Below are 27,051 nucleotides of genomic sequence, written 5' to 3'. Positions count from 1 at the left end.
AGTGGACATAAATATCATGTTTCCAAAAGCAGGAAAATGTAACCCCCCCCCACCACCACCAAGTGCTTCCTGTAAGCACTGGTATTGTTTCTCACTGAGTGATGATGTGAAGACAGGTTTTTTTTTTATAATTTTTATTGTGCTTTAAGTGAAAGTTTACAAATCAAGTCAGTCTCTCACACAGAACCCATATACACCTTGCTATACACTCCCAATTACTCTCCCCCTAATGAGACAGCCCGCTCTCTCCCTCCACTCTCCTTTCGTGTCCATTTCGCCAGCTTCTAACCCCCTCCACCCTCTCATCTCCCCTCCAGGCAGGAGATGCCAACATAGTCTCAAGTGTCCACCTGATGCAAGAAGCTCACTCCTCACCAGCATCCCTCTCCAACCCATTGTCCAGTCCAGTCCATGTCTGAAGAGTTGGCTTCAGGAATCGTCCCTGTCCTGGGCCAGCAGAAGGTCCTTCTAGTCTCAGTCAGACCATTAAGTCTGGTCTTATGAGAATTTGGGGTCTGCATCCCACTGCACTCCTGCTCCCTCAGGGGTTCTCTGTTGTGTTCCCTGTCAGGGCAGTCATTGGTTGTAGCCGGGCACCATCTAGTTCTTCTGGTCTCAGGATGACGTAGTTGCTGGTTCATGTGCCCCTTTCTGTCTCTTGGGATCGTAATTGCCTTGCGTCCTTGGTGTTCTTCATTCTCCTTTTACCTAGGTGAGTTGAGACCAATTGATGCATCTTAGATGGCTGCTTGCTAGCGTTTAAGACCCCAGATGTACTCTTCAAAGTGGGACGCAGAATGTTTTCTTAATAGATTTTATTATGCCAATTGACTTAGATGTCCCCCAGAATCATGGTCCCTAAACCCCTGCCCCTGCTACACTGGCCTTCGAAACATTCAGTTTATTCAGGAAACTTCTTTGCTTTTGTTAGTCCAATTGTGCTGACCTCCCCTGTATTGTGTGCTGTCTTTACCTTCACCTAAAGTAGTTCCTATCTACTATCTAATTAGTGAATGCCCCTCTCCCACCCTCCGTCCCTCCCCACTCTCTTAACCACAAAAGAATGTTTTCTTCTCAGTTTAAACTATTTCTCAAGTTCTTACAATAGTGGGAAGACAGGTTGTTTTGTACCAGCAAGAGGCAACATAAACCATCCCAGTTATCATCTCTTTCCTGGTAGTCTCTGTTTATGGATCCAGAAAAGAAAAAGCTAAGCTGAGGTCCCTGAACTTCCGGTGAGGAAGAAGGGAGGAAAGCCAAGTGCGTTGAATTCCAGGTAGTAGGATGTTAAGCACTATGTAAATTTTAGATTTCATGCATACATACGCTGAAGTCTTGGTGGTGATCTGTGGGTTAGGAGTCCCTGGGTAGTACAAACAGTTAAGCTGAAAGGTTGGCAGTTCAAACCTACCATAAGTGCCTTGGAGGAAAGGCCTGGTGATCTACTACTGAAAGGTCACAGCCTTGAAAACCCTATGAAGTAAGTGCATTTCTGCCCTGCACACATGGGGTTGCCCTGAGTTGGATTTGAATCAAAGGCAACTGTGTTTTTTTGTTTTTGTTCTTATCTATGGGTTGTTTCCTTCCTTGCCTAATTTTCCTGTGTCTTTGTTTTTACCTTTAAATTGTTTAAAGATAAGGGCAGTGGTGATTCAGCATACAATTTACTTCTGAAATGCCAGTCTCTCATAACATCTGAGGTGCTGGTCTGTTAGCGTGGCTATCTATATACCGTCTATTTTTTATATTTAATATGGGAAATATACCCAAAAAATCATTACTCTTTGTTGTTAGTAGTTGTTAGGTGCTGCTGAGTCAGTTCCGACTCATAGTGATCCTGTGCACAACAGAATGAAACACTGCCTGGTCCTGAGCCATCCTTACAATCATTGCTATGCTTGAGCTCATTGTTGCAGCCACTGTGTCAGTCCACCTCGTTGAGGGTCTTCCTCTTTTCCGCTAACCTTGTATTCTGCCAAGCATGATGTCCTTCTCCAGGGACTGATCCCTCCTGACAACATGTCCAAAGTATGTAAGACACAGTCTCACCATCCTTGCTTCTAAGGAGCATTCTAGTTGTACTTCTTCTAAGACAGATTGGTTCGTTCTTTTGGCAGTCCATGGTATATTCAATATTCTTCACCAACACCACAATTCAAAGGCGTCAGTTCTTCTTCGGTCTTCCTTATTCATTGTCCAGCTTTCACATGCATATGATGCAATTGAAAATACCATGTCTTGGGTCAGGTACACCGTAGTCTTCAAGGTGACATCTTTGCTCTTCAAAACTTTAAAGAGGTCTTTTGCAGCAGATTTACCCAATGCAATGCGTCTTTTGATTTCTTGACTGCTGCTTCCATGGCTGTTGATTGTGGATCCAAGTAAAATGAAATCCTTGATAACTTCAGTCTTTTCTCCATTTATCATGATGTTGTTCATTGGTCCAGTTGTGAGGATTTTTGTTTCCCTTATGTTGAGGTGCAATCCAAACTGAAGGCTGTGGTCTTTGATCTTCATTAGTAAGTGCTTCAAATCCTCTTCACTTTCAGTAAGCAAGGTTATATCATCTGCATAACACAGGTTGTTAATGAGCCTTCCTCCAATCCTGATGCCCCGTTCTTCTTCATATAGTCTAGCTTCTCGGATTATTTACTCAGCATACAGATTGAATAGGTATGGTGAAAGAATACAACCCTGACGCACACCTTTCCTGACTTTAAACCAATCAGTATCCCCTTGTTCTGTCCGAACAGCTGCCTCTTGATCTATATACAGGTTCCTCATGAGCACAATTAAGTGTTCTGGAATTCCCATTACTGTTTACACGACACATTAATTTTAATGTGTTACACATACTGTATCATTAGGTAAGAGAAGCTGTTGAGTAAATCAATGCTACATTTTAATGGTGTGCAGAAGCTAGACTATATATATATGGAGAATGTGGCATCAGGATTGGAGGAAGACTCATTAACAACCTGTGTTATGCAGATGAAACAAACTTGCTTGCTGAAAGTGAAGAGCACTTGAAGCATTTAGTGATAAAGATCAAAGATTACAGCCTTCAGTATGGATTACACCTCAACACAAAGAAAAATCCTCACAACTGAACCAACACCATGATAAAGGGAGAAAAGAGTTATCAGGGATTTCATTTTACTTGAATCCACAGTCAGCACTCATGGAAGCAATGGTCAAGAAATGAAAAGATGCATTGCTTTGGGCAAATCTGCTGCAAAAGACCTCTTTAAGGTGTTAAAAAGCAAAAATGTCACTTTGAGGACTAAGGTGCGTCTGACCCAAGCCATGTGTGATGGTTAAGATTGTGTGTCAACTTGGTTGAGCTATGACTCTGAGTGTATGTGATCACTCCCATGATAGGATATGCTGTGAGTAGCCAGTCAGTTGAAAGAGTTTCCTTGGGGGTGTGGTCTGCATCCAAATATAAGCAGACATTCTGGCTTTTTGCTCACCCTGGATCCTGTAGCCATCTCCTATTTGTCTGACCTCTGGTTCTTGGGACTTGAGCTATCAGCTTGCCTGCCAATCTTGAGATTCATTGATCTTCACAGCCTGTGGGCAAGAGCCCTGCTCTCCGACCTGCCAGTCTTGGGTTCACCAGCCCCTGTGGCTATGTGAATCGGGAGAAGCCTCTATTCGGATCCACAGACTTGGGACGTTCAACCTCTACAATCACATGATCCGTTTCCTTGATAGAAACCGCCCTCTCTCTCTATATATTTATATGCTTTACTGGTTTTGCTTCTCTAGAGAACCCAGCCTAAGATAGAATTTGGTATTGAAAGTGGGGTGCTGCTCTAACAGATACACAAAATGTGGATTGGTTTTGAAACTGTGACTGGATAGAGGAGTCAGAAGGAAGTGAGAACTGTTAACACTGGAGATGGTGCGGTTGGTGAGAAGCAGCAGCAAAGGACCAGCAGCAGCAGAACCAGGATACCAGTGCAAGACAGTGCTGGAGCCAGCCCACAAAGCGAAAAAGCTGAATGCCTTGGCGAAGGAGGCTTCATGGCGGAGTAGGGTGCCTTGGGGCACTTATCAGTGGAGCTAGGATTGCAAAATAGGGTGTCTCCAGGCACTTACCGGTGAAGCTACAGAGCTTTGGAACACTTGCCCTAGCAGGGCAGATTTGGGCATGAGGCCTGAGGGCCGAGAGGCCAAGGAACCAGGAAGGAGAAGCTGAAGAGAAAAGGAACACAGGAAGCCAAGCTGCCTCAGTCTCAAAAGGTATGGCCTTGACCTCTAGGAGTTTCAAAGGGTGGAGCCACAGCCTCTGGTGTTTCTAAGAGTGGAGTTACCACTCTGGTGGACTGGGAGAATGGTGAGCCTGAAACCACTCAGATGGACTAGGAGGATGGTGCACTTAAAGCCAATGGAGCAGAGTTGCCGTCCCAGTGGGCCTGAAAGGTGGAGCTGAAGCCCAGGGCTGAGGGGCCTCCACTCAGAATCTGGAGGGTGTGGCCAATACCTAGAGTCTGGAGGGCAGGGCCATTGTGTGAATGGTCTCAGAGAACAGAGGATTATTTTAAAGCCTTGCAGGCTAATGTAATGTGTTCTACTAACTTGCCTGGTGCCTGTTACACCTTCTTTGCCTCCACTTTATTCCATTTGTGATGGAAATGTTTAGCTTATGCCTGTTCTGCCATTGTACCTTTGAAAGCAGATAACTTGTATTCTAGATTTCACAGATAAGGAAGAATTTTTGGATTTAGACTTGGATTTAACACTTTTGCTATGTGATACATGTGGTTAAGGACATGAATTTTTGGGGGCCAAAGGGTGGAATGTCATGGATTGAATTGTGTCCCCAAAAAATGTCTGTCGACTTGGCTGGGTCATGATTCCCAGTATTATGTGATCGTCTACCATTTTGTCATCTGATGTGATTTCCCTGTGTGTTGTAAATCCTGTCACTATAATGTAATGAGGTGGATTAGTGGCAGTTATATTGATGAGATCTACAAGATTAGATAGTGTTAGAAGCCAGTCTTTTTTGAGATATAAAAGAGAGGAGCAAGCAGAGAGACATGGGGAACACATACTACCAAGAAAACAGCTCCAGGAACAGAGTGTGTCCCTTGGACCTGAGGTTCCTGCCTGAGATGCTCCCAGACCAAGGGAAGATTGATGACAAGGACTCCTCCAGAGTCAACAGAGAGAAGAAAGCCTTCGCCTGGAGCTGGCACCCTGAATTGGGGCTTCTTGCATACTTGACTATGAGAGAATAAATTTCTCTTTGTTGAAGCCATCCACTTTTGGTATTTCTGTTATAGCAGCACTAGATGTATTTTTAGTTGTCTCATATGCATGCGAAAGCTGGACGATGAATAAGAAAGACCAAAGAAGAATTGATGCCTTTGAATTATGGTTTGGGTGAAGAATATTGAATAACCATGGACTGCCAGAAGAACGAACAAATCTGTCTTGGAAGAAGTACAGCCAAGGATGCTCCTTAGAAGCGAGGGTGGTGAGACTTCGTCTCACATACTTGGAACATGTTATCAGGAGGGATTAGTCCCTAGAGAAGGATATCACGTTTGGTAAGGTAGAAGGTCAGTGAAAAAGAGGAAGACCCTCAACAAGATGGATTGATACAGTGGCTACAACAATGAGCTCAGAAATAGCAACAATTTCGAGGATGGCATAGGACCAGGAAGTGTTTCATTCTGTTGTACATGGGATTGCTTTGAGTCGGAACCGACTCCACAGCACCTAACAGCAACAGATACCCCTCTTCCTTCTGAGAAGATTGTAAATAATTGTTGAGGGCAAGAAATTGACAACCACAAACGTTGCAATTGTATAGCAAAGAGGAAGTGTCATAAAGTTAAAAGGGCAGCAGAGGACATCAGAAGATGGATTCTGCCCCTCAGAAACTAGTTTTGCCACCAGCTGGCCTTGTTATTTTAGTCACTTAATCTGTTCGAGTCTTAGTTCCTCACTACCCCATATCACGGACTCAGATTTTAGTATTGATGATAAAAATGTAAGGACTTGAGGTGGAGTCAAGATGGCAGAATAGGCAGACGTTTCCGTCGAGCCCTCTTTACAACAAAGACCCGAAAAAACAAGTGAAACGAGTATATTTGTGACAATCTGGGAGCCCTGAGCATCAAAGGCAGGCTTAGACAATGAACTGAGGGGCAGGGGAAGGAAGAGACCGTTCAGAAGCGGAGAGGAGTTACTGGACCTGAATCGCGGGGAGCCCTCAGGCACCATTCCCGGGGCAGCGGCAGCAGCGGGCTGCCCCTAGCGTTCAGCTGCAGTTTCCTCAGGAAGAAGCAGCCAGCCACACAGCCCACTCACACCTCCGGGACCTGAGGAGAACGCAGTTTCCTCAGGGAGAAGCAGCAGCCACACAGCCCACTCACACCTCCGGGACCTGAGGAGAACGCAGTTTCCTCAGGGAGAAGCAGCAGCCACACAGCCCACTCACACCTCTGGAAACTAAAGAGAAGGGCACTCTCGGCAAAAGCTAAGTACTTGTGTATATTTTACCGTGCCCCCCCCCCGCCACCCCCAAGCCTGCTTCAGCGGCTGAATCCCTAGGCCTGAGATAGACCCTGGTGAGCACCTGGAGCAGTCCTCCTAGCCTTGGGGAAGGAAAAAATTTGCAACTGGGGGGAAAAGATAAGTTGCTAGCTCCATTAACTGGGGGAGCTCAGGACAGAAGCGGCTTCTGTCCAGGCATAAACCATCCATGGACCTTGAACGCTTTTCTCTTCTTCATGGACCTGTGTGGGCCTATTTCGGGAGAATAGGCCCTTGTTGGCAAACTCCAACCATTTCAGCCGTGCGGTGGAGAGGTGGGTGTTTGACATTTGACATTGCTTTGCCTATTAAACAAGGTCCTCACCTACCCACAACAGGGACCTAAGGACTGGTGGCTCCACTTGGATTGCCCAGCCACCTGCGACAGGGGCCCAGGGATAACTGGTACCTCCCAGTCCTTACAACAAAAACTTTGGGTGCCCATGGTCCCTCTGTAGAGCCCACTTAAGCACGCTCTAGGGAACAGAGACACGTTTTCCTCAGAGACTCTTGGGGGTCAGTTCTCAGCCCCCTGCCTTGTTCAGAGCATGACCCCCTGCTGCAATCAGATACAGGTATATATGCCAATCACCCCTGCCCCTCTAAGACTGTAGGACAGAGCCTGTACCATACACTTGATATCAGCTACCTGGAAACCTGAGCTGAATTCATACAAGAAAACTGAATGGACTCCTAGACTGATATACCTGATAACAGCTCTAGCCAGCTGGGGACAGGACACCAGAGCTCCAAAAGTGAAAATAATCAAGCTAGCTCACTCAAGCAACCCATACGGGTGTATACCAAAACAAAACAAAGCAAGCAGCTACGACACAGTAAGCAAGCATAAACTAATACAATAACTTACAGATGGCTTGGAGACAGCAGTCAATATCAAGTCACATAAAGAAACAGGCCATGATCACCTCAACAGGCTCTCAAAACAAAGAATCCAGGGATCTTTTAGATGAAAGTGCATTCCTGGAATTACCAGATGCAGAATACAAAAGTTTAATATACAGAACCTTTCAAGACATCAGGAAGGAAATGAGGCAATATGCAGAACAAGCCAAGGAACACACAGATAAAGCAACTGAACAAATCAGAAAGATCATTCAGGAACATAATGAAAAGTTTAATAAGCTGGAAAAATCCATAGACAGCAATCAGAAATTCAGAAGATTAACAATAAAATTACAAAATTAGATAATAGAAAGTCAGAAGAACAGAATTGAGCAAGTAGAAGCTAGAATTTCTGCACTTGAAGATAAATCACTTGGCAGTAATATATTTGAAGAAAAATTAGATAATTAAGAATTTTAAAAAATGAAGAAACCTTAAGAACCATGTGGGACTCTATCAAGAGAAATAACCTACGAGTGATTGGAGTACCAGAACAGGGAGGGATAACAGAAAATACAGAGAAAATTGTTGAGGATTTGTTGGCAGAAAACTTCCCTGATATTGTGAAGGATGAGAAGATATCTATCCAAGATGCTCATTGAACTCTACATGAGGTAGATCTTAAAAGAAAGTCACCAAGACATAATCAAACTTGCCAAAACCAAAGATAAAGAGACAATTATAAGAGCAGCAAGGGATAAACCAAAAGTCACCTACAAGGGAGAGCCAATAAGAGTAAGCTCGGACTACTCGGCAGAAACCATGCAGGCAAGAAGGCAATGGGATGACATATTTAAAAAACTGAAGGAAAAAAATTGCCTGCCAAGAATCATATATCCATCAAAACTGTCTCTGAAATATGAAGGTGAAATTAAGACTTTTCCAGATAAACACAAGTTGAGGGAATTCGTAAAAAGCAAACCAAAACTACAAGAAATAATAAAGGGAGTTCCTTGGTTAGAAAATCAATAATATCAGGTATCGACCCAAGACTAGAACACTGGGCAGAGCACCCAGAAGTCAATCCAGACAGGGAAATCCAAAAAAAAAAAAAAAAAAAAAGCGAGATTAAGCTTTATAGCTATTTTAAGCTTTATAGCTTTTACTGATATTATATTTGTTTTTTTCTTTTGTAAGGATATTTTATTATAAAACATACCAGGCAAATACAAACAGAAAGAAAGCATGAGTTTTTACCATTAGACTAAGCCAAATTCTAGGGTCAAAGCAGTAAACAAGACAAAAGCAATGTATCTTTATGGATCGAACAACATGCAGCTGAACTTCTGGTGTATGGGTTCTTGATAAACTTAGCCTCCATGGTCATATCTTTAATACACTTTTCTTTCAGAATTTGACAACTTAGGTAGGAAAAAAAGTGTAATCAAAGGTGTAAATATGCAAAAAGCTTTATTTAATAGGTACATGTACGTAAAATAGTAAGGTATTGTAAGGAAGTCAAAAAGGCAAGGATACTCTATACCCTTCTGATAGCCCAGGGATGGTTTCAGAAGCGTTTGTGGAGATGCCTTTGCTCTTTGTAGTCCTGACGTAAAAATCAGTTGCTTGCTTCTTCATAGATCTGCCTTCTATGTCCTTTAATGCATTCATTTCAGTAGATTAATTTTTACCCTATTATTATTATTTTTTTTAATACTTCCCTTATCTGGAAGGGTGAACCTCAGACTAACAGTAGGCTCCTAAAGGCAGCAGCCCCCCAATCACTGAATGAGGATTTTTTTTTTTAAACACATTAAAAATTTAATTTTGTTTCATGATATATTGCCACTTATATAATTTAATTTTTAGGAACCCTCTGGATATTGATGCCACTGGTGTGGTTGGACTGTCATTTAGTGGACACCGCATCCAGAGTGCCACGGTGCTCCTCACTGAGGACGTCAATGACGAGAAGACTGCTGAGGCTGCGATGCAGCGCCTGAAAGCTGCCAACATTCCAGAACAGAATACCTTTGGCTTCATGTTCGCATGTGTGGGCAGGGGCTTTCAGTATTATAGAGCTAAAGGGAATGTTGAGGCTGATGCATTTAGAAAGTTTTTTCCCAGCGTTCCCTTATTTGGCTTCTTTGGAAATGGAGAAATTGGGTGTGACCGGATAGTCACTGGGAACTTTATACTGAGGAAATGTAATGAGGTCAAGGATGATGATCTGTTCCATAGCTACACAACAATAATGACACTTATTCACCTTGGGTCATCTAAGTAGAGCCACCTCTAAAGTGGCTGCCATAAATTTTGGGCTCTGCCTTTTCCAGAAAATGGATATTTGGGATAATATGTGTATTTCAAACAAAAATGACTTTAGATACATCTGTTTTTTAGCTTTGATTGTTGCTGTAAAGATCACATTGGGGTAGCTTTTGATAGATGGAAGACAACTTTGTAACATAACGGAGAACAAGAGTTGAGAGCTTTTGCATCAAACGCAAACATACAAAATATGGTTCTTTTGCATCCGACTCTGCAGCTGTTGTGTGACATGGCCTTAACCAGCTTTCCTGCATGGGAAGGGTGAAAGGAGACTCATCAGTAGGATGGAGATTAAGACATTCCATGACTACCTCTTTGCATTGGTAGATGATCTTTTAGCAGAATCATGAAGACTTTTTCTCCCTTAATGAAGGAGAAAAATACGCAGATGGTTTGTTTGAGAAATCTTTCTCTGCTCTACCAGTTTTTTCAGAAGCTGTAATAAAATCATTACTGACTTTTTACTTGATAAAAATTAAAGAACTATTTTTGTTTTGGTACTCTAAAGTCGCTCAGATAAATTGCCAAGACTAATCAGTATTTTATTACTTTGTAAGTGAAAAATTTTCCTCTTTTTCTTCAGTAAAGAAATTGAAAGAGAAAAAAAATTTTTTTCACCTAGTTCTGTATAGCTAATTGGCAGACCAGGGAATTGTCACCTCATTTTGGTTTTATACCAATAAAATACACCTTGGAAACTCATTCAGGTAGCGTTTTGTATTTCATTGCTTTTGGTGGGTAAATGAAGTAAACTAATTGTAAAAGAAAATGCAGAATAGTATTTTGTCAGCTAGTGAATCCTGGCATATTAGTTGGATTATTTTCAAGTTTGAATTTCTAATTTTATAAATATCTAAATGAGACATGTGCAGAAAAACACCTGCTTTTCCCCAGTATCTCTTCTTCCCTTTTTGCATTGCGATGGAACCTTTGGTTTTGGCTGGGCACATGCATCTCGAGAATAAAGACTGCATTCCCAGTCCGTCTTGCAGGTATGACTATGTTCTGGCCAGTTATGTGAGGGGAAATAATGTGTGTCCTTTAAAATGGTGGTGTGCCCATTTTTGGTGCCTTTCTCCATCCTGTTGCTTAGAAAGTGGATCTGATGGTGAGCCATCCTGGACTCTGCAGAGGACGCGACACCATGTTGGAAGAAAAACCACACAGAAGGATCCTGGGACCCTACTCAACTTAGTGGAACAGAACCACCAAAACTACTTGCCACCAGACTCTTACAGAAAATAACATCAGTCTTATTTAAGGCACTGTTTTTTTGTTTGTTTGTTTTAGGTCTTTGTTAACAGGATATCCTTATATTGGCATATTCTACCTAATACATTGTGATCTAATTAACATATGGCACTTTTGTAATGAATGGCCAGTGCTTTGTTCTAACGGAACAGTAGAAGACTTGCAAGGTAAGTAAAATCAGATAACGTTAACATTATTCCTACTTTTCTGCTTTTACCACTTTTCTCCCACTTCTTGCCTCTTGCTATTTATGTATATATGGTAAAAATATGTAAGGGCTCCTCTGTTTTATGGTTATTCTGAATCTTAGTTCCTGAGGAAAGTCCAGAGAAAAGTTTGATCATGATAGAACTTTTAATCAGTGAATATTTGTATTAGCCATTTCTCTTTAGCTATTCATTTTTCTACTTAACATCAGTACCCACTGTCAAGTAGACAGTACCTCAAGATTCCTGTCCTTGCATTTGCTTATATAACACATAAGGAAAATATTTTGTAAAATTTCTTTATCCTTGATAGTGTCAAGAGTTGGTTGAATAGTGGAGGAAAATGGATTTTAAAAACTGAAAACATGAACAGAATGAGCCTGAGGATTGAATTGTTTTATTTTTTCAAATTAATACTCATATAAAATGTTTTCTGTTACTTTCCGAAGAAGAGTCTACTACAGGGTCATTTCATACAGGATTTGAAGTTGTTACAGGAGTCCTTGGTATATAGCTGAGCCGTTGGGGCCTGCTGGGAACAGTGCAGTCATTTGGCCACATGGCTGTACCCTTGATGTAGAATTCTTTAGCAGGGGGAGGAGTTGACCCAATAGAAACAACGTTAGTACCGATGAGAACAGAAGTCCTCCTACCTCAGTTAAAGTTAAAACTATATACTTAATTTGTTACATTTATGAAAGGTTTGGCTAATATAAAAGCAAGCATTAAAGGATTACTGTTTCAGCTAAAAACATACTATATTGCATAAAAGAACAAATTCCTAGAAATGGCAAGCTTTGCAGTCATTTGTGAAACAGGAAAAAGGATCATGTGAAAAATTGAGGTGAGCACAAAAATATGTACCCTTAGTGTCTTCACACTGAGCTGCCTTCTTTCAAGTGACAATCAGATAATAGAATGGTTAATTTAATCAAGACATTGAAAAACATTGATTTCCTTTATATATTTTCAAAGCAAAATCATTTCTGTGGTTTCAGTTTGCTTTATAAAAGGTTGCTTCAAGGTATATATTTCCATTCCCTTTTATTCAAGTAGAACTAAAGCCCTTAAAAACCAGGTAGCAATATAAGGAAGGGAAGACAAGTAGATCTTAAAATTAAGACCCAGAAATAGATGCACCCTATTTTTTTTTTTATACAGTGATACAAATGTTAAGAATCTGCTTTGACTTATACGACTGAAGAGGGTGCAGTAAGCCACTTCATCTCTACCAAAAAACCAGACCTGTCGAGTTGATTCTGACTCATAGAGCCCCTATAGGACAGAGTAGAACTGCGGTGTAGAGTTCCCAAGGAGCACCCAGTGGATTTGAACTGCCAGCCTTTGTGGTTAGCAGCCATAGCTCTTAACCACTATGCCACCAGGGTTTCCTCACCTCTATACTTCTCTCAGTTTCACTTAGGCTACCCACATCACTGGCAAACTGAAGCAACTTTTCAACCTAGTAGGGAAGCCCAGATAACAGAAGTTTTGCCAGTGATTTATATTACAAAGCTAACAAAGTGAACATGCAAAGAACTACAATAGGAATAACCTTTTACAAATTCTGAGACCTTACTATGCAATCTGCAGAAGTTTTCCAGAAAAAAAAATGTGCTTCTGGTTTTTTGTGCCCACACAAGTCTGGCCCAGATTAGCACTGTCATATATCCCATTTTAACGCAAGCATAACAGTCTAAATCCTCGTGATGGGAAATCCTGAGATACAGATGATTGACTTGATTTTCAGATGTTGAAAGTGGATATGAGTCTGCTAATAAAATCCTAAAAAATGAAGAAAACATAGTAAGCATTAGTAATAATATTCTTGTTAAATGAACAAAATAGCACCTATACTATATAAAGAATGTGTTACCAGAAAGTAATTTTAATATTGGCCCTATGTAGGGAAGAATAGTCAGATATTTGCATGACTTTTTTTCCCCCCTACTCTACAACTGAGGCAGGTTACAAGAATATATACTACTACAAAGTAGAAAACATGGGCAGAAGCCAATAAACATCATTTAATTTTTTGGTAGTAAAAGTGTATGGAGCATTTTCATTTTATAAACAGACTGTATAAAAGTTACTGTTATCCACCTTCACAGCCGACAACAAAAAAAGCAAGAGTGACAATTTAGGAGAAATTGAAAAAATGCATTCATTAATTTTCAACACAACTGATCAGATTGAGAAGAATTTGTGGGCCAGTGTCTTAACATTTTTACACAAGTTTTTGGGTCTTACTAACCAAAATTCACTCAACACGTGTACCTAACACATGCTTAGTTCAAGGCTTGTCACAATACTAGATTTACAGTCAGGAGTAAAACATAAGTGACTTTCATGGAGCTAACAGTTGGGTGCAGGGTTTCTCAACTTAATGACAAACATTTTCTGTGGGTACAGGTCAGTGACAAGTTCATCATATTGTGCAACCATCACCACTATCCATTGCCAAATTTTTCTGTCACCTTTAACAGAAATTCAGTGCCCCCTAAGCAATGACTCTCCTTTTCCCCTCCCTCCCACGCCTGCTAACAACTTAGGATCTTCGGTCTCTGTACATTTGCCCTTTACAGATACTTCATATAAGTGGGATCATACAATATTTGTCCTTTTGTGACTTATTTCATTCAGCATAACATTTTCAAGGTTTATCCATGTTGTGTCATACGTGTCAGGGCTTCATTATCTTTATGGCTGAGTAATATTCGATTGTATGTATCACATTTTGTTTATCCACCTTTTGGCTAATTGCTGCAGTGAACGCTGTTGTACAAGTTATCTGTTTATGCTCCTGCTTTCAGTTCTTTTTGGTATATACCTAGTAGTGGAAGGAATCACTTCCCTGGGTGGCACAAATGGTTACGTGCTTGACTACTAGCTGAAAGGTTGGCAGTTCAAACCTACCTAGAGGTGCCTTGCAGGACACCTCAGGCGATCTGCTTTTTAAGAGGTCACAGCTTTGAAAACCCTATGGAACAGTTCCACTCTGCACACATGCGGACTCCATGAGTTGGAAGCGGTTTGATGGCAGCTAACAATAACAAAGTAGTTTTATGTTTCTAACTTTTTTTTTTGAACTTTAGATGGTTTACAGAACAAACTAGTTTCTCATCAAACAGTACACACATTGTTGTATGACGTTGGTTAATAACCCCACGGCATGTCAACACTCCCTTCTCAACCCTGGGTTCCCTATTACCAGCTGTCCTGTTCCCTCCTATCTTCCAGCCCCTGCCTCAGGGCTGGTACACCCCTTTAGTCTTGTTTTGTTCCATGGGACTATTCAATCTTTGGCTGAAGGGTGGGACCTCAGGAGCGGCCTCATTACTGAACTAAAAGGGTGTGCAGGGGCCGTACTCTTATGTTTAAGATTTTGAGGAACTGCCAGACAGTTTTTCACAGCGACTGTATCAATTTTGCATTCCCACTAGCAATTTGGCAACATTTCTTTTTTGTCTTTTTGATCATAGCCATCCTTTGGGGGTGAACTGGTACCTCATTGTGGTTTTGATTTGCATTTCCATAATGACATTGAGCATCTTTTTGTGTCCTTGTTGGCCATTTGTATATCTTTTTTGGTGAAATGTCTATTCAGATTCTTTGTCTGTTTTTTGATTGGGTTGTTTGACTTTTTGTTGTTTCAGTTGGTAAGAGTTCCTTATATATTTTGGATATTAAACTCTTACCTTACCTGATAGATGGTTCCTAAAAATCTTCTCCCAATCTGTAGGTTATCTCTTTGTTGATAAAGCCTTTGATGCCCAAAAGTTTTTAATTTTGATAAAGTCCAGGCTATCTATTTTGTCTCTTGTTTTTGGTGTCATATCTAAGAATCCTTGTCGAAAACTAGATCAAGAAGTATTACCCCTATATTTTTGTGTATGAATTTTATGGTCTTAGTTCTTACATTTAAGTATTTGATCCATTTTGAATTAGTTTTCGTGAGGTATGGATCCAATTTCATTTTCTCCGTGTGGAATTCCAGTTGTTCAGCATCATTTCTTAAAGAGACCGTGCTTTTGCCATTTAATGGATTTAGCACCCTGTTGAAAGTCAACTGACTGTGGATGTATGAGTTTATTTTTAGACTCTCAATTCTATTCTAGTGCTGCATAGGTCTATCATTATACCAGTAACAGACTGTTTTTTGTTATAAAAACATTTGCCAATTTAATATTTTTTAGTGTACAGTTTAGTGACATCAATTAATCATGTGCAACTGTCACCAGTGTCTGTTGCCTAATTTCCATCACCATAAACAGAAACTCTGTGCTTCCTTAAAAAAAAAAAAAAAATGACTTCCCCTTTCGCCCTCGCCTCTGGCAACCACTAACAAACTTTGGTCTGTATACATGTGCCTGTTCTAGCTATTTCATGAGTGAGATCAAACAACAGTCGTCCTTTTGTGATAGACTTACTTCATTCAGCATAATGTTTTCAAGGATCATCCATGTTGTAGCCTGTATCAGAACTTCATTTCTTTTTATGGCTGAGTAATATTCAACTGCATGTGTATACCACATTTTTTTTTTTTATTCATTTATTGATGGACAGTTAAGTTGTTTCATGTTTTGGCAATCGTGAATAGTGTTGTAAGGAGCCCTGGTGGCGTAATGGTTAAGCAAAAAGTTGGTGGTTCAAACCCACCAGTTATTCTGTGGGAGAAAAGACCTAGCAGTCTGCTCCTGTAAAGATTATAGCCTAGGAAACCCCATGGGGGCAGTTCTGCTCTGTCATACAGGGTTACTGTAAATTGGAATCGCCTGGATGGCTCAAAACAACAGATAGTCCTGCAGGGAACATTGGTGTTCATGTGTCTGTGTCACCGCTTTCAGTTTCTTGGGTATATACCTAGGATTGGGATCGCTGGTCATATGGTAGTTTTATGTTTAACATTTTGAGGAACTGCCAAACTTTTCCACAGTGGCTGTATCAGTTTTACATTCCCACTAACAATGGATGAGGGTTCCGATTTCCCTACATTCTTGGCAGCATTTGTTTTTCATTTTTTTGATCATAGCCATCCTAGTGGGGGTGAACTGGTTGGTATCTCATGTGGTTTTGATTTGCATGTCCCTAATGGTTAACGAAGGAGCCCCAGTGGCACAATGGTTAAGCACTCACCTATTAACTGATAAAAAAAAAAAAAAAAAAATGATAGTTTGGCTTTTCAACTCACCAGTGGCTACATTGGAAAAAAGACCTGGCAATCTGCTCACGTAAAGATTACAGCCTGGGAAACCATATGGGGCAGTTCAGCTCTGTCATATAGGGTTGCTATGAGTCGGAATTGACTCAACAGCTCAAAACAATAACAGTAGTTAATGATGTTGAACATCTTTTCGTGTGCTTATTGGCCATTTGTATTTTTTCTTTGGTGAAATGTCTATTCAAATCTTTTGCCCTTTTTTTTGGTTTATTTTGCTTTAGGTGAAAGTTTACAGCTCAAGTTAATTTCTCATACAAAAGTTTATACACATATTGTTATGTGACTGTAATTGCCATCCCTATAATGTGACAGCACACTCCTATCACTTTCTGCCTTTTCATCCTGCCTCCGGACAGGAGGTGCCCATTTAGTCTTGTGTATCTACTTGAACTAAGCAGCACACTCTTCACGAGTATTATTTTATGTTTTATAGTCCAGTCTAATCTTTGTCTGAATAGTTGGCTTTGAGAATGATTTTAGTTCTGGGTTAACAGAGTCCAGGAGCCATGTCTTCTGGGATTCCTCTAGTCTCAGACCATTAAGCCTGGTCTTTTTTTTTTACTAAATTTGAATTCTGCATCACTTTTCTCCTGCTCCATTAGGGACTCTCCTCTGTTGGGTTTCCTGTGCAGACGGTCATTGGTGGTAGCCGGGCACCATCTAGTTTTTCTGGTCTCAGGCTGATGGAGTCTCTGGTTTATGTGGCTCTTTTGTCTCTTGGCTGTGCCCATTTTTTGATTGAGTTGTCTTTCTGTTGTTCGGTGTTGGAGTTCTCTGTATATTCTGGATATTAAACCCTTACCCAACATACAGTTTCCAAAATATTTCTCCCAGTTTGTATGTTGCCGTTTCACTTTATTGTTAAAGTCTTCTGTTGAACAAAAGTTTTTAATTTTTATTAAGTCCAATTTATCTGTTTTGTCTCTGGCTGCTAGTGCTTTTGGTGTCATATCCAAGGATCCGTTGTTAAAAACTACTTTCCGAAGCCATATCCCTGTATTTTCTTTTAGGGGTTCTGTGCTTTTAGTTCTTACATTTAGGTCCTTGATCCATTTTGAGTTAGTTTTTGTGATGGTGTGAGGTATGAGTCCAGCTTCAGTTTTCCGTGTGAATATATCCAGTTGTCTCAGAATCATTTAATAAAGAGGCTGTTTTTTCTCTGTTGCATGGATTTAGCATCCTTGTCCAAAACCCATTGACTGTAGATGTATAGGTTTATTTTTGGATTCTTAATTTTATCCCATTGGTCTATGTCTCTATACCAATACCAGACTATTTTGATTACCGTAGCTTTATAGTATGTTTTGAAATCAGGAAGTGTGAGTCCTTCTGCTTTGTTCTTTTTCTTCAAGATTCCTTTGGCTATTCAGGGCCTCCTTGCAAGTCCATATAAATTTGAGTACTGGATTTTCCATTTCTGCAAAGAATACTGCTGGAAAATTTGATTGAGATTGCGTTGAATCTATAGATCACTTTGGTTAGTATTGACATCTTAGCCGTGTTAAGTCTTCCAATCCATGAACTCATAGTCTTTCCATTTATTTAGGTCTTTAATCCCTTCCAGAAGTGTTTTGTAATTTTCGTTTTACGAGTCTTTCACCCCCGATTAAATTTATTCCTAGATATTTTATTCTTTTATGTTTTGTAAATAGAATTGTTTCCTTAATTTCTTTTTCAGATTGCTCATTACTGATGTATAGCCATCTGATTGTTGTGTGTTGACCTTGTATCCTCCCACTTTCCTGAATTCATTTATTAGCTCTAATACCTTTCTTGTGGGTTATTTAGAGTCTTCTATATATAGGATCATGTCATCTGCATAAAGTGATAGTTTTACTTCCTTCCCAATTTGGATAGCTTTTATTTCTTTTCTTGCCTAATTGCTCTGGCTAGAACTTTCAGTACGATACACCTAGTCCTCACTTAATGACTATCTTGTTATCTGACATTTTGCATTTATAATAATAGTATAAAACTGTACTATCCAACTATTTTACACGTTAACAATGTCTGGCAGTAACAAATGCCAAGGTGAGAGTAACGCTGGGTATGATGGTTAAGGTTCTGTGTCAACTTGGCTGAGTAATGATTCTCTGTGGTTTGGCAATTATGAGGTAGTCATCCTCCATTTTTGCATAATGCTGCTTTTTGCATAACGACCTGGTTTTTGGAACGTAACCGTGCTGATAAGTGAGGGGTGGGTGTATTGAATAGCAATGGTGAGAGCAGGCATCCCTTGTCTTGTTCCTGATCTGTAAAGTTCTCGGTCTTTCTACATTATGATGTTGCTGTGTTAGTAGTTGCTGTCAAGTTGGCTCCAACTCGTGGTGACCTTAATATATAACAGAACAAAATGTACAATTCTGTACCATATTCATGTTCACTGGTGTGTTTTAGTCCTTTGCTGTGCCTATTGTGTCAATCCACCTCATTGAATATTTCCCTCATTTTCACTGACCCACTTCTTTGCCAAACATAATGTATTTTTCTAGTGATTGGTCTTTCCTGTTGATGTGTCTAAAGTCTTCCCTGTTGATGTGTCTAAAGTCTTTCCTGTTGATGTGTCCAAAGTAAGCCAACTGAGGTCTCACCATCCTCACTTCTAAGGAGCATTTTGGTTGTATTTCTTCAAAGACTGATTTGATCATCCTTCTAGCAGTCCACGGTATGTTGAATATTTTTTGCCAACACTGCATCTCAGTTGTATCAATTCTTATTTTGTCTTCCCATTGAAAACACCAGGGCTTGGGTCAGACACACCTTAGTCATAAAAGTGACATCTTTGTTTTTAAAACGTTAAAGAGGCCTTTTGCAGTGGATTTTCCCAGTGCAATGTGTCATTTAATTTCTTGACTGCTGCTTCCATGCTTGTTGATAGTGGATTTAAGTAGAATGAAATAGTTGAATTTTTCTTCATTGGTCCAGTTGTGAGGATTTTCATTTTCTTAGCATTTAAGCATAGTCCATACTGAAGCCTGCAGTCTTTGACCATCATCGGTAAGTGTTTCAAGTCTTCTTCATTTCTGGCAAGCAGGGTTGTGTCATCTGCATATCACAGGTTGCCAACGAATCTCTTTCCAATCCTGATGTCACATTCTTCTTCTTGTAGTTCAGCTTCTCGAGTTATCTGTTCAGCATGTAGATTGAACGAGTAAGGTGAAAGCGTACAACCCAGCTGTGCATCTTTTCCATTTTTAAACCCCACAGTATCCCCTCATTCAGGTCTAAGGACTGCCTCTTGACCCATGTACAGGTTCTACATGAGCACAATTTAGTGTTCTGGAATTCCCATTCGTCGTAATGTTATCTGTAATTTGTTATGAACCACAGTTGGATGCCTTCGTGTAGATGATTCTGTATGCTACGATCCATCTGACATCACCAATAATATCCTTCTTTTTGTGTCCTCTTCTGAATCCGGCTTGAAATTCTGGCAGTTTTCTGTCAACATTCGGCTGCAGTTCTTGAATTATCTTCAGCAAAATCTTGCTAGCATGTGATATTAATGATAGCGTTTGATACTCTGCACATTTTGTTTGATGTCCTTTCTTTGGAATGGGCACAGATATGGATCTCTTCCAGTCAGTTAGCCATGCAGCTGTCTTTCAGATTTCTTGTTACGGATGAGTAAGTGCTCACAGTGTTGCATCCATTTATTGAAGCATCTTGATGGGTATTCCATTAATTCATGGAGCCTTGGATTTTTGCCAGTGTCTTCAGTGAAGCTTGAACTTCTTCAGTAGCAGTGGTTCTTGATCATATGATACCTCCTAAAGTGGCTGAACATCAACCAATTCTTTTTGGTACACAGACTCTATATTCAGTCTACTTTTGATGATTCCTGCATCATCCAGGTTTTTGCCCATAGATCCTTCAGTAATGCAACTCAAGACTTCTTTTCAGTTATTTTAGCGTGAGAAATGCCAAGCATGTTCTTCCGTTTCAGTTTTCTAACTTCAGGTCTTTGCACATTTCATCATAATACTTTCTCTTTTCTTCTAAAGCTACTCTTTGAAATATTCTGTTGAGCTCTTTTACTTCAACATTTTTTCCATTTACTTTAGCTGTTAGGTGCTGAAAAGCAAGTTTCAGAGTCTCTTCTGACATCGTTATTTTGCTCTTTCCCATCTTTTTTCATGACCTTTCACTTTCTTCATGTATGATATCCTTGATGTCTTCCCACAACTCAGCTCTTCTGGTCTCCAGTCATTAGTGTTCAATGCATCGAATCTATTTTTAAAACGATCTCTAAATTCAGGTGCAATGTATCCAAGGTCTTGCTTTGATTTTCTTCAGCTTGCACATGAGTAAAAGATGGTCCGTTCTGCAGCTACTCCCTGGCCTTTGTCTTGATGATATTGTGCTTTTCCATTCTCTTTCCATAGATGTAGTCACAATCATGTTGTTGAAAACAGGTTATTTCCGATGAGTAAGTTGTTGGTCTTGCAAAGTTCTACCATGTGACTTCAGGTGTCATTTTTATCATCAAGGCTGAATTTTCCAGCTACTGATTCTCCTCCTTTGTTTCCAACTTTTGCATTTCAGTCACCAGTAATTGTCAATGCGTCCTGATTACACAGTCGATGAATTTCAGATTGTAGCAGGTTGTAAACGGTCTTCACTTTCTTCATATTCTGGCATTCGTGGTTGGTGCATAAATTTAAATAATAGTAGTATTGACTGATCTTCCTTCTAGGCTTATGGATATTAACCTTTCACTGACCACATTGTACTTCAGGATAGATCTCAAAATGTTCTTTTGAATGATGAATGTAACGCCATACTCCTTCAGGTTGTCGTTTCCAGCATAGACCATATGATTATTGGATTCAAAATGGCAGATCCCAGTCCATTTTACCTAATTAAACAGATAATTTATTTTATAAGGATCAGCACAAAGCTGGTTCCTATGAGGTGGAGGTTAAAGATGTCCCAAATGTCCAACTTTTCCAAGCTGCTGTACCACTCCATCATCTCTAACATCAACTACTCCCTCTCTCCTCAGCATTCTCTCTCATGTCTTTGGGTTTCCTGATTCACTGCACGGCCTCACAGAACTCAGGAACCATATAAAGGAAATGGCTCACATACTTGTGGAGACTGGCAAGTCCCAAATTTGTGGGTCGGGCATAGGCTTCTCTCTGGCCCTCAGTTTCTGCCCACAAGCACTCAGTTTTCTTGCTTTGTGGGATGGGAAGTCCACTATTGCTGTCTCCTGCGGGTCTCTCTTTCTTTGGTGGTAGTGGGCTGTTCTCTTCCCTGTCTCTAGGGTAGCTTATTTTAAGCTCAGCGAGATGGCAAAACTGACCAGTTTCTTTGGTGGGCCACAATTACTGTCCTATCACGTGGTCCTGCCCAATCTGGGTGGGGGCTACAAAACTGTGGCTAGAGAGGCCACACACAAAAGTAATCAGTCACACTGCACTAATGCATAGGATATCCATTTCAAGTGTTCCTTGAAATTTATGACTTTCAATTTTCCTTGGTTTATACTTCGTACATTCCATGTTCTGATTACTGATGGATATGTCCAGCTGTTATCTTCTCCTTTTGAGTCATGCCACATCAGCAAATGAAGTTCCCCAAAGGCTTTACTCTATCTGCGTCACTGAAGTCAACTCATACTTTAAGGAGGCAGCTCTTCCCTGGATGTATTTTGAGTGCCTTCTAACCTGAGGGGCTTGTCTTCCGGTACTGTATTGGACAGTGTTTTATTGCTATCTCTAAAAGTTTTCATTGGATAATTTTTGGAAGTAGATTGCCAGGCCTTTCTTCTTAGTCTGTCTTAGACTGGCTGCTCTGCTGAAATCTGTCTAACATGAATGTCCTTGTTGTATTTAAAATACTGGTGGTAGGGCTTCCAACATAATAGCAACAAGAAAGCCCCATAGTACTATGAACTGACAGATGGGTGGTGGAGTACAGTGTTAGCTGTAGGTTTTTCATAAATGCCCTTTATCAGATTGGGGAATTTCCCTTTCTGTTCCTATCTTGTTGAGTGTTCTAGTCTTGAAAAGGTGTTGGATTTCGTCAGATACTTTTTCTGCTTCAGTATAAATCATCATGTGGTTCTTCCCTTCGTTCTATCAACGTGATATATTACATTGATTTTTTTAATGCTGAACCACTCCTGCATTCCACGATCGTGGCGTATGTTCATTTTATTGTGCTTTTGTATTCTGTTTGCTAGTATTTTGTTGAGGATTTTTGCATCTACATTCATAAACCAAACCAAAAACTAAACCCGTTGCCGTTGAGTCAATCCGGACTCATAGCGACCCTATAGGACAGAGTAGAACTGCCCCATAGGGTTTCCAAGGAGCGCCTGGTGGATTCAAACTGCTGACCTTTTGGTTAGCAGCCGTAGCACTTAACCACTACACCACCAGGGTTTCCAAAAAGTAGCAGAGGATGGGATATTAAAAAAAAAAAACCCATTGCCGTTGGATCAGTTCTGACTCAGCGACCCTATAGGACAGAGTTGAACTGCCCCATAGGGTTTCCAAGGTGGGTAGTAGATTCCATCCTTTTGGTTAGCGGCCGAGCTCTTAACCATTGCGCCACCAGGGCTCCATAAGGGATATTAGTTTGTATTTTTCTCCTGGTGTCTGTCCTGCTTTGGTATCAGAGTAACGGTAGCCTCATATAATACTTAGGACGTGTTCTCTCTTCTCTTTTTGGAAAAGTTTAAGAAGGATTGACTCACTTCTTCTATAAATGTTAGTAAAATCTTCCAGTGAAGCCATCAGGTCCAGGATTTTTCTTTGTTGGGAGGTTTGTGGTTACCGATCAATAAAATTTCTTTGTTATGGGTCTACCGAGATATTCTATTTTTTCTTGAGTCATCGTAGGAAGTTTGTTTCTAGGAATCTGTGCATTTCCTCTTAGCTAATTTGTTGACATATAGTCGGTCATAGTATTTTCTTATGCTTTTTATTTTCGTAAGGCCGGTTGTAATGTTCTCAAATTCATTTCTGATTTTATGTATTTGGATCTTCTCTTTTTCTTTGTTAGTCTAGCTAAAGGTTTGTGGATTGCCTCGATATTAAAAAAAAAAAAAAAGTTTCTGGTTTCATTGATTCTGTTGTTTTTCACTTTATTTCTGCTCTGATCTTTGTTATTCTGGTTGCCTTGAGCTTGTTTTTTTCTTCTTTTTCTGGTTTACTCTTTTCTAATTTCTCAAGTTAAAAAGTTAGGTTATTGATTTGAGATCCTTCAGCATTTTTTCCATGTACAATTCAGTGATACTGTGTTCATCATGTTGTGCAACCATCTGTCTGTTTCCAAATTGTTCCTCTACACTTAACAGAAACTCTGCCCCCTACGCTAAGATGCGTCTTTTCTCCTCCCTCACCCTTAACACGTCGCTGTCAAGTCAATTCCGACTCATAGCAACCCTATAGGACAGAGGAGAACTGTCCCATACGGTTTCCAAGGACCGCCTGGTAGATTTGAACTGCTGACCTTTTGGTTAGGAGCCATAGCTCTTAACCACTATGCCATCAGGGTTTCCCTCTCACCCCTGGTACCCACTAATAAGCTTTGGTTTATTTCCCATAACTGAGCTCATACAAAAAATATTTGTCCTTTTGTGATTGACTGAGTTACTCAGCATGTTTTCAAGATTCATTCCTGTAGCGTGTATCAGGACTTCGTTTTTCTTTATGACTGAGTAATATTCCATTGTGTGTATACCGCGTTTTATCTATACAGTCCATCTGTTGATGCACATTTAGGTTGTTTCTACCTTTGGCTGTTGTGAATGGTGCTGTAATGAGTATTGATGGACAGATACCTGTTTGCATTCCTGCTTTCATTTCTTTTGGGTATATACCTAGGATTAGGATTGCTAGGTCATATGGTGGTACTGTTTAACTTTTTGAGGAATCACCAAACTGTTTCCACAGCAGCTATACCATTTTACAATTCTACCAGCAATGGATGAGGGTTTCAGTTTCTCCCTAGCCTCGATAACATCTGTTATTTTCTGTTTAGTTTTGGATCATAGCCATTCTAGGGAGGAAATGGCATCTCAGTATGACTTTGATTTACATTTTCCTAGATCCCTGTGTGGTGCAAATGGTTTGCCCTTAACTACTAACCTAAGGGTTGACAGTTCAAACCCGCCTAGCAGTGCTGCAGAAGAAAAGCCTGTCAGTTTGTTTCTGCAAAGATCACAGCCAAGAAACCGTGCAGAGCTGTTCTGCTCTAACACAGGGGCTCAGCACGAGTTGGAATTAACTTGATGGCAATGGGTTTGGTTTGTTTTTTTTAATGACTAATGACTTTGAGCATCTTTGTATGTCCTCTTCAGTGAAATAGCTCTTCCTTTGCCTATTTTAGATTGGGTTGGTCGTCTTTTTGTTGTAAGGAATTCTTTATGTATTCTGGATTTTAACTGACTGGAAAGAGGGACATACGGGGCTTCAGGGATGCTGGTATTTATATGTCTGTAAACCCTCAATGAGATGGACTGACACAATAGCCACAACAATGGACTCAAACACACCAACGGTCATGAAGATGGTACAGGACCGGGCAAAGGTTTGTTCCGTTATACGTAAGGTTGTCATGACTCAGAGCTGACTCGACTGCAACTAACAACATCATCAAAGGACTCATTAAGTTGGTATTGGTTTTTTAGCCACGATGTCTACCAAGAATAAAATGAATGAAAATTAGAAGCCCTCCAAAACTTTTCATGAGTTATGAGGTTGGAAGAAAAAAGAACTGGGTTCCCATGCCTGCCACAACCTGCGTGAAGGTTGCTTACATAAGGGACAAGTGCCTTGGTATGTTCTCAAGTGGGAGAATCGTTTCCCATACCTCTTAGGGCTGCGTAGAAGGACAATAGAAAAAAAGAAATCCTTACCACTCTATAGACTTAGCGCAGTAAGGTCTGACCAAGGACCTCACTTCACCACCAGAAAAGCTAGTCCACTAAGATGCTTTAAAACGTCTGTAACTTCTCAGACACTCTTCCCACCAGAAGCTGGATCTCTCTTTACCTTGGTGACAGCAATGGGAGTGACGCCTGCATGTCTTCTGAGGCTCAGTCATAAAAGGCTTCTGCTTGGGCCTCTCTCTCTGGATGCTCCCCCCAGCCACCATGCTGTGAAGGAGCCAGTCAGCTATACGGAAAGGCCACATGTAGATGTTCTGGACACAGTCCTAGATATGGTTGCAGCTGATAGCCAACACCAACTGTCAGATGATCCCTAGCCTCTGATCGCCTCAGCAGATGCGAAAAGGAGCACTGGTGAGCTGTCCCCTTCAAGCCCTGCCCATATGGTATATTTGTGAGTACATTATTTTAAGCTGCTAAATTTGGGGGTGGCTTAAGCTAGAATATCCACACACAGTGTTGGTGGGATATGCCAGACCTATTATATACCTTACCACATTCCCTGATAATGGGCCTTCTAGCACTGGAGTGTGTGTGTGGAGGGTGTACCCTGTAAGTCCTCAGAGTTATCCTGGAGGATGTGGTTTACCTGGACCAGTGACCAGCATATGAAACTGTCTTGGTGAGGTTTTCTTCCCCTCCCCACTTCAGCTACTGTGTCTGACATATTAAAATTCTTTACAGAAGAGTAAAGAGACCAGAGTTTGGGGGCAGGAGCCCTACCCGGAAACAGAGATTTTATCTAGAATTTTCATTGTAGTTATCTCTCTCAGGGAACCTCAACTCTCTTAATAGTCAGCAGCATGTAACATAGTCACAGCAAAGTTTTCACACTACCTCAGATCAGAAAGAAAATTGGCTTCTCACCATTAAAGGGAGTACCCATTGCTTGAGACAACTCAATCTAAATAAAAATATCCATCTAACTTCTCTTTCCATCGAATTCAAATGTACTAAAGAAGCAACCCCTACCCTGATTGTTTTGCCTGCTCAGAAGGTAATGCACCAAATTGGAGGATACAGGGAGTTCTATTGTGTGTTATTTTGCATTATAAGTTAGGGATCTGCTTTAAAATGGACTTACAGACTATAAAACTGAGAGACAAATCCTGGGAGCAATGACTCTGATGACGTCAGTACTTCAGCACTCACAGGTATTTTTAAAACTTCTTAAGTTGTAATGAGAGAGCAGCTCATCCAAAAATGTATCTGGCATCCAGTCAACTTAAAGCTACCAGTAGAGCTATTTGTCCACAAGCTACTCGCAAAGGAAATCATCTTTTAGAAAGACCTCTACGGGTTGAATTTGCATAGTAAGATGTCCAGCAAATTTTTTCCCCTAAAATACAGATCTGTAATGTGTTTTGTTTAGGTAATGTAGTAATACAAATCCCACTGTATTTTTAGAACCTACAATAGAATTTTTTGTAACAGTAGACATAGTTTACCTGACAGAGAGATCATGTATGTTCAATGAAAATTCTGTAATTAAAAAATAAAACCTGGCAGAATATTGTTTCAAATTACCAGTAAAATATGTATGGCCTAAGTGCAAGAACTATCCATTTGCCAAGAGCCAACTTAAAATTGTACAGAAATTATAAGCTGTTAGTAATGAAAAGGTCACTTTATGTGAGACCTGTGGTAAGTTCAGTGACGCATGTATCGTCGGATACATTACTGAGGTGCTTTCTAATTTCTTCCATGTTGCAGCACATACTAACAACAATAATATTTATACA

General features: G+C 40.4%; 2 protein-coding genes across 3 annotated transcripts in view; one reads left to right on the top strand and one right to left on the bottom strand.

The window, feature by feature from the left end:
• FBXO22 (F-box protein 22) overlaps positions 1 to 12,322 on the top strand; it is a 59,481-nt gene extending 47,159 nt beyond the window's left edge. Inside the window, exon 7 of the mRNA XM_049852858.1 lies at positions 9,265 to 12,322. Within this exon, the coding sequence (XP_049708815.1) occupies positions 9,265 to 9,682 (418 nt within the window). The 3' untranslated portion in view covers positions 9,683 to 12,322. The remainder of the gene's footprint in view (positions 1 to 9,264) is intronic.
• The window catches only part of NRG4 (neuregulin 4), a 129,111-nt gene continuing 102,365 nt past the window's right edge, over positions 306 to 27,051 (bottom strand). The window contains exon 7 of one of the 2 annotated variants that reach the window (XR_007512462.1): positions 306 to 708. The gene's annotated coding sequence lies outside the window, so the exon portion shown is untranslated. Of the gene's footprint in view, positions 709 to 12,343; positions 12,969 to 27,051 lie in introns of those variants that run through there. The other variant, XR_007512461.1, reaches the window with a different exon arrangement.

Source organism: Elephas maximus, chromosome 13 (genome assembly GCF_024166365.1).
Source record: "Elephas maximus indicus isolate mEleMax1 chromosome 13, mEleMax1 primary haplotype, whole genome shotgun sequence".
NCBI lineage: Eukaryota > Metazoa > Chordata > Mammalia > Proboscidea > Elephantidae > Elephas > Elephas maximus.
Note: the sequence above shows the minus strand (reverse complement) of the source record. Positions and strands in the feature narration are given on the sequence as shown.